The sequence below is a fragment of the Somniosus microcephalus genome, chromosome 8 (assembly GCF_052327205.1).
Source record: "Somniosus microcephalus isolate GS21.2 chromosome 8, FLI_Smic_1.0, whole genome shotgun sequence".
In the NCBI taxonomy this organism is placed as follows: Eukaryota; Metazoa; Chordata; class Chondrichthyes; order Squaliformes; family Somniosidae; genus Somniosus; species Somniosus microcephalus.
This window is the reverse complement of record NC_140994.1, coordinates 60,290,839-60,298,823: the sequence shown is the minus strand read 5'-3', so window position 1 is coordinate 60,298,823 and position 7,985 is coordinate 60,290,839. Positions and strand designations below refer to the sequence as shown.

The 7,985-nt window shown below is 47.7% G+C and overlaps 1 protein-coding gene across 1 annotated transcript in view; it reads left to right on the top strand.

Moving 5' to 3' along the window:
• The first annotated feature begins 1,421 nt into the window (after window positions 1-1,421).
• The window catches only part of LOC147113546 (coiled-coil and C2 domain-containing protein 2A-like), a 403,075-nt gene continuing 396,511 nt past the window's right edge, over window positions 1,422-7,985 (top strand). Inside the window, exons 1-2 of the mRNA XM_085996133.1 lie at window positions 1,422-3,484; window positions 3,662-3,798. Coding sequence (XP_085852259.1) covers window positions 3,352-3,484; window positions 3,662-3,798 — 270 coding nt within the window. The 5' untranslated portion in view covers window positions 1,422-3,351. The remainder of the gene's footprint in view (window positions 3,485-3,661; window positions 3,799-7,985) is intronic.

The window sequence follows — 7,985 nt, the reverse complement described above, 5'->3', positions numbered from 1 at the left end:
TGGATCTTTCTCTAATCTCTAAACTATAGACCAGTTAGCCTAATATCTGTCGTTGGGAAAATGCTGGAGTCCTTCATTAAGGAAGCAGTAGCAGGGCATTTGGAAAATCATAATGCAGTCAAGCAGAGTCAGCATGGTTTTATGAAATGGAAATCATGTTTAACAAACTTGCTGGAGTTCTTTGAGGAGGTAACGAGCAGGGTGGACAAAGGTGAACCAGTGGATGTGGTGTATTTGGATTTCCAGAAGGCATTCGATAAGTGCCACATAAAAGGTTACTGCATAAGATAAGAGCTCACAGAATTGGGGGTAATATATTAGCATGGATAGAGAATTGGCTAACTAACAGAAAGCAGAGAGTTGGAATAAATGGGTCATTTTCCGGTTGGCAAACGGTAACTAGTGGGGTGCCACAGGGATCAGTGCTGGGGCCTCAACTATTTACAATCTACATTAATGACTTGGATGAAGGGATCTAGTGTAATGTAGCCAAGTTTGCAGATGATACAAAGATGGGTGGGAAAGCAAGTTGTGCAGAGGACTCAAAGAACCTGCAAAGAGATATAGACAGGCTAAGTGAGTGGGCAAACATTTGGCAGATGGAGTATAATGTGGGAAAGTGCGAGGTTATACACTTTGGCAGGAAAAATAAAAAAGCAAATTATTATTTAAATGGAGAGAGATTACAAAATGCTACAGTTCAGAGGGACCTGGGGGTCTTTGTGCATGAAACACAAAAGGTTAGCATGCAGGTACAGCAAATAATCAAAAAGGCAAAGGGAATGTTGGCCTTCATTTCAAAGGGGTTGGAGTATAAAAGCAGGGAAGTCCTGCTACAACTGTACAGGGTATTGGTGAGACCACACCTTGAATACTGCGTACAGTTTTGGTCTCCTTATTTAAGGAAGGATATACTTGCGTTGGAGGCAGTTCAGAGATGATTCACTAGGTTAATTCGAGCGATGAGGGGGTTGACTTCTGAGGAAAGTTTGAGCAGGCTGGGCCTATACTCATTGGAATTTAGAAGAATGAGAGGTGATCTTATTGAAACATATAAGATACCGAGGGGGCTCGACAAGGTAGATGCAGAGAAGATGTTTCCCCTCATGGGGAAATCTAGAACGCGGGGGCACAGTTTTAGAATAAAGGGTAGCCCTTTTAGAACTGAGATGAGGAGGAATTTCTTCTCTCAGAGGGTCGTAAATCTGTGGAATTCTCTGCCCCAGAGAGCCGTGGAGGTTGGGTCATTAAATACATTTAAGGTGGAGATAGACAAATTTTTGCAAGATAAGGGAGTGAAAGGCTATGGGGAGCAGGCGGGGAAGTGGATTTGAGCCCAAGATCTGCCATGATCTTATTGAATGGCGGAGCAGGCTCGAGGACCCTGCTCCTATTTCTTATGTTCTTATGTTCTCTCTTATCTCCCCTCATGCCCTCTCCAACCTCAGCTTGTCTATAAGCCCCACCTTCTGCTCTCTCGACCCTATTCCGACTAAATTGCTGACCACCCAGTTTCCCTTCATGGTCACCATGCTAGCTGACATTGTAAATGAATACCTATCCTCAGGTACTGTACTCCTCCTTTTCAAACCTGCTGTCACCACCCCCTTCCTCAAAAAGCCCACCCTTGACCCCTCTGACCTTGCAAACTAGCACCCATCTTCAACCTTACCTTGATCTCCAAAGTCCTTGAACTTGTTGTCACCTGCCAAATCCGTGCCCATCTTTCCTACAACTCTGTGTTTGAACCTCACCAATCAGTTTTCCACCCCTGTCACCATACTGAAGTGGTCTGAACCAAAGTCACAAATTACATCCTCTGTGACTGTGACCATGGTGCACTATCCCTCCTCATCCTTCTCGACCTGTCTGCAACCCATCGACCACACCACCCACCTCCAACGCCACTCCTCTGTTGTCTAGCTGAGTGGGACTGTCCTCGTCTGGTTCCATTCTTACCTATCCAGTCGTAGCCAAAGAATCTCCTGCAATGGCTTCTCTTCCCACCCACACTGTTACCTCTGGAGTCCCCCAAGAATCTATCCTTGGCTCCCTCCTATTGCTCATTTCCATGCTGCTCCTTGACAACACCATTAGGTTCCACATGTACGCTGACGACGCCTAGATATATGTCACCACCACCTTCTTGACTCCTCCACTGTCTCTGTGTTGTCAACCTGCTTGTCTGACATGAGCCACAATTTCCTCCAATTCAACATTGGGAAGACCAAAACCATTGTTTTCGGCCATGCCACAAACTCTGTTCCATGCCACCGATTCCACCCCCCTCCATGGTCCTTTTTTAGAGGCAGAACCAGACTGTTCGCAACCTCGGTGGCCTCTTTGACCCTGAGCTGAGCTTATGACCCCATGCCCTCATCCATGCTTTTGTTACCTCCTGACTTGACTATTTCAATGCTCTCCTTGCTGGCCTCCTGTCTTCCACCCTCCATAAGCTTGAGCTCATCCAAATCTCTGCTGCCCTTTTCCTAACCCTGACCAAGTCATGCTCATCCACCATCCCTGTGTTCACTGACCTACATTGGCTCCCGATCCATCAATGCTTCAAATTTAAAATTCTTATCCTTGTGTTCAAATCCCTTCATGGCCATCTCTATCTCTGTAACCTCATCCAGGACTGCAACTCTCTGAAACTCCACGTTCCTCCAACTATGGCCTCTTAGATATTCCCCACTCCCTTCATTCCACCATTGGTGGTGTGCCTTCAACTGTCTAGTCCCTAAGCTGTGGAATTCCCTCGATAAACCTCTCTGCCTCTTCACCTCTCTCCTCCTTTGAGACCCTCCTTAAAACCTACCTCTTTGATCAAGCTTTTTGATCCTTCTCCTTCTTTGGCTTGTTGTCAATTTTTGACTGATTATGCACCTGTGAAGCACCTTGGGATGTTTTCTTATGTTAAAGGCACCATATAAATGCAAGTTGTTGAATGTCCTTCCCATTGTGGGTGTGCACTCAGTGGAAGGACACCACTCAGTGCACACCCACTCAATGCATATCAGCTGAAACTGGAAATGTGGGCGCATTGAGATAGGTCTGGGCGGCGTGTATTTCCAGTGCACTCCATTTCCTTTAGCTGCAGAGGAAAGTCATCCCTATTACCCCTGGGAGCTATTCCTGCGTGGTATAAACATGATACATCTGAACTGAAAGTGGTACAATTTGTGTTAAATTCCGGTGTTGTGAATTCCGTTGCTATTAATCTTATATATTTTGGCATTAAGAGCACAATTTAATTTTCCTGGATAAAGAATTGATTTTACTTTTAAAGCTCATATATATGTGTTTCTTGTTTAGGAAGAGCCAGAGAGTGAAATTCCAATTACTGGTAGTATGTCAGAAGAAAAGGCCAAATTTGACTTTTACCTAAGTGAACATATAATTGAAAGGATACCTGCTGAATATCAGAATCGTAAATTACAGAGAGAAAAGAAAAAAAACCTTTTCATCCCCAGTACATCACCAGGTAGCATTAAAAAAATGTTTATTTGTTTTATACGGTATTATTATAATATACAATGGGTATTGTTTTATTATAACATTTTACATGCTACCATTTTACCATGAAAATGAATTATTACTACTGTTTCATGAGATAGGTGTACTTTAAGAAATTGGTATATCAAATTCCTATTTTTTTTAGTGGCTCTAAGTAGTAAGCTTCCAAGAAACATTGCACCTCGTGTATTGGAGGAAGAAGGCTTCTACGTTAGTCATAAACCAGATGTGTTGAAAAAAAATATCAACAAAATGGAGAATCGCTTTATTGTGCAAGAGGAGGTAACTTCATAAATATATCCTCATTATCTATTTCTGGAGATGGGATAGGGGGAGAACCTTAGGAAAATGCAAAGCCAAGTTGCAATGGTTCTTCCCAAGAGGGAGGAAAAAAATTGTTACACAAATTACCATAGGATTAGGAGGTTAGGAGATAAAATTGGCAGAATCTAGGAACAGAAGTAAGCCATTCAGACCCTTGAGCCTGTTTCACCATTCAGTTAGATCATGGTTGATCTGCACCTCAAATCCATTTACCTACCTTTGCTCCATATCCCTTACCTAACAAAAACCTATCACTCTCAGTCTTGAAAATGTCAATTGACCCAGCATTCACAGCCAAAAGGGGGAGTGAGTTCCAGGTTTCTACTACTCTTTGTGTGAGAAATAACTTCCTGATTTCACTCCAAATGGCCGAGCTCTTACTTTAAGATTATGCCCTCTTGTTCTGCATTCCCCCATCAGAGGAAATAGTTTCTCTGTATCAGCCCAATTGAACCTCTATCATTTTAGATGCCTCGATTCGACCACCCCATAAGTACCTAAACTCAAGGGATACAGCCAAGTTTATGTAACCTATCCTCATAATTTAACCCTTTAAGCCATGGTATCATTTTGCAAATCTACACTGTGCCCCTCCCAAGGCGAATATATCTTTCCTGAGTTTCCTGAGCCTAAAACTGAATGCAGCACTCCAGATGGGGTCTGACCAAGGCTTTATAACTGAAGCATAACTTCCTTAATTTTGAATTGAGATAAATTGAGATTCTATTAGCCTTTTTGATTACTTTTGTACCTGTGTACTAGCTTTTGGTGATTTATGTACACGGACACACAAATCCTATTGCTCCTCCACACTTCCTAGTCTCTCACCATTAAGAAAATATTCTGATTTGTCTTTCTCAGATTCAAAGTGGATGTCTTCACAGTTGCCCACTCACTTAATCTGTCCATATCACTTTGTAACTTCCTGCTCCCATCCACATAGCTTAGTGTCATCTCTAACTTGGAAGCAGGCCATGTTGCCTTCCCGGCCAGTCTAGGAAAAGTGTCTGGTGTGGAAAGACCTAGAAGTAGGGGAGTAAAATAAATATAGAAAGAAAGAAAGAGAAATTAAATGAATAAAGAATGTTTTACCTATCCAGTTTGACCCATTTATAATTTACATCTCTGATTTAATGCTACAACTAGTTATTTTTATTCTGTTCTTCATATGCAATTCTAGATATTTTAATTATATTGCTTAAGAATTTATGTTGAACTTGACAGTAGAGTTGATGTGATAAAAATTATGGGGGTGAAATTGGGTACCTTTGCACCTCCCATTAGCGCCCCCAAGGGGCGCCAATGGGGCGCAAATGGCTTTGCGACTGGGCGCGGCACTGACATCAACTCCCACCATATTCGGCGGGAGTTTTACAGCATTGCACCCCGATCTCCTTCGCCCGGAGCATTGCCGTGTGCATCGCCTCAGTAGCGCCCCGGACCTGAAATTGACTTTTGCCCCCTGCAGCAGTGCCGGTCGAAAGCACCGACAGCTGCAGGAGGCATGCAGTGGGCGGCCAGCCACTTTGGGGGCAATGATTAAAGGCGAGGTGGCCGAGGTAAGTGGAAAAAAAGTGGAAAAAAACCGTACCTTTCCTGTTCTAGTTTTTTTCGCGGGTTCTTGCCCGCGATCAATCAGCCCGGCACTCTGCTTGAGTGCTGGGCTGATCGCGCGGGATCACAGCTGCCATGGTGGTCCAGGTAGGTACTTTTTAAATTGCAGAGCCTTTGAATGCGGCAGCACTGCACGGCCCAGTGTGCAGCGCGGCTGAAGTCTCCCCCCCGCCCCCCCCCCTCCGGCTCTCCGATGTTAGTGCCCTAAGAAGGAAGTGGAGCTTAGTTAGCACTCCACTTCCCTCTTGGGACGCTAAAACTCAATTTTGTGGTTGCTGGTGCTAATTAGCGCCCAGGCGATGTTAGCACCCCAAAATGGTTGATACTGAATTTTTCCCCCTATATATTTTTATGTAGGTTTTCGTTTGGTGGCTGCTCTTTCAAAATCAATCATTGTGCAAAGGGAGTTGAACAGCCAGCTAAAGATTAAGGGCTAGATTTTCAGTATAGACAGTTTTGGGGCGCTAACCTTAGCGCCCGCCCGAAGTTAGCGCCCGCCCCAAAGTAGCGCCCCGTTGCCGGAAATTCAGTGGTTTCGCCCTAAGAGATTGGTGGAGCGCTAAAAGAGGCGTTCCACTCCTATCTTTAGGCGCTAAGCCGGCGGTCCAGAGGGATAGCGTCCAGGCGGGGCGCAGCGCGGGTGCGGTCATTTTTGGACTGACAGCAGACCCCGTGGCGCCGACCAGCTCTTAAAGGGGGAAGGGACGAATTGGTCTGCTGCCACGCCCTGCACACTGCAGCCTTGCAAAGAGGCCTCAACACTGCTGCTCAGCCCCAGGGAGTCATGGCAACGCCAGAGAAGGCCCGTCAGCGTGCCCTGCGCTTCTCAGAGGGTGATCTGGACATAATGGTCACAGCTCTGGAGGTGAGGCGCAAGATCTTGTTCCCAGAGAGTGGGAGGAATCCAACCCACCACGACTACACCAAAGCCTGGAAGCAGATCGCCCAGAGGGTGACGTTCACCGGCGATGCCCCCAGGACCCACAAACAATGTCGTAAAAAATACAACGATCTGACCAGGATTGTGAAGGTGAGTAGCCTTTCCAGTCTCCTCCTCATTCTTGCATGTACACCTGACATGATGGGCAAAGGGAGCTGAAAGTCCTATTGGCCAGCCCTCAGCCAGCAGCATTGGGACAGTCATGAGCATCACATGGCCATTCGGCACTCTACACTTTGTCCAAGCTATTCCACCATGGGAGGCAGTGCACACTACATCAGGGCTTCACTCTGTCCACGCTATTCCACCATGGGAGGCAGTGCACACTACATCAGGGCTTCACTCTGTCCACGCTATTCCACCATGGGAGGCAGTGCACACTACATCAGGGCTTCACTCTGTCCACGCTATTCCACCATGGGAGGCAGTGCACACTACATCAGGGCTTCACTCTGTCCACGCTATTCCACCATGGGAGGCAGTGCACACTACATCAGGGCTTCACTCTGTCCACGCTATTCCACCATGGGAGGCAGTGCACACTACATCAGGGCTTCACTCTGTCCAAGCTATTCCACCATGGGAGGCAGTGCACACTACATCAGGGCTTCACTCTGTCCAAGCTATTCCACCATGGGAGGCAGTGCACACTACATCAGGGCTTCACTCTGTCCATGCTATTCCACCATGGGAGGCAGTGCACACTACATCAGGGCTTCACTCTGTCCACGCTATTCCACCATGGGAGGCAGTGCACACTACATCAGGGCTTCACTCTGTCCACGCTATTCCACCATGGGAGGCAGTGCACACTACATCAGGGCTTCACTCTGTCCAAGCTATTCCACCATGGGAGGCAGTGCACACTACATCAGGGCTTCACTGTGCACTTACAGCCCGTCCTTTCTCTTGCAGGCTAAAGTAGCGTTTAATCGCCAGGCGCGTGCCAGGGGTGGCCGCGCCAAGCTGCAGAAGCTCACTCGGCTGGAGGAGCGCGTGTGTGTGCTCATGGGAGCCCGTGTGATTGTCCCCACAGCGTGCGGAGTATCCGACCCTCCACTGCCCAGCAATGGTAAGGACCTCGCCTTTTGGCCCTCTCGCGTCGCACTGGCCCATCCGAGCTACCTCCTTTGCCACTGTCCCACCAATGCGCTGAATGCCACCAGTCCTAACTCCCTCGCTGACGCCGTCTCCTCACTCTGAAGCTACTCTTGTGCATTCCTGCTTTCAGCTGGTGACGACCAGGACCCTGAAGCTGCCAGTGACAGCACCTCCGACCAGGAGGAGGAGGAGGAGCAAGCCGGACCTTCGGGGGAACAGTCACGTCCCGCAGGAGAGGAGGAAATGCTTGACACCTCCTCACTGGACGAGTGCCTGGAGGAACTGTCGCAGGGCAATGAAGCTTCTGGGACCAGTGGCGTCCAGCCACCCAGGAGCCGTGCGCGTGGCCCGCGGCCTTCCCCCCAAAGGGGGGAAGGATCAGAGGGGAGTGCTGCTGATCGGCACACTCGCCGCCACCAACGCGGCAAGGGTCCCCTAGTTCGGCCCCCTCCTCCCCAGCGGGAGAGTCACGACTCCAGTCCGGACACCT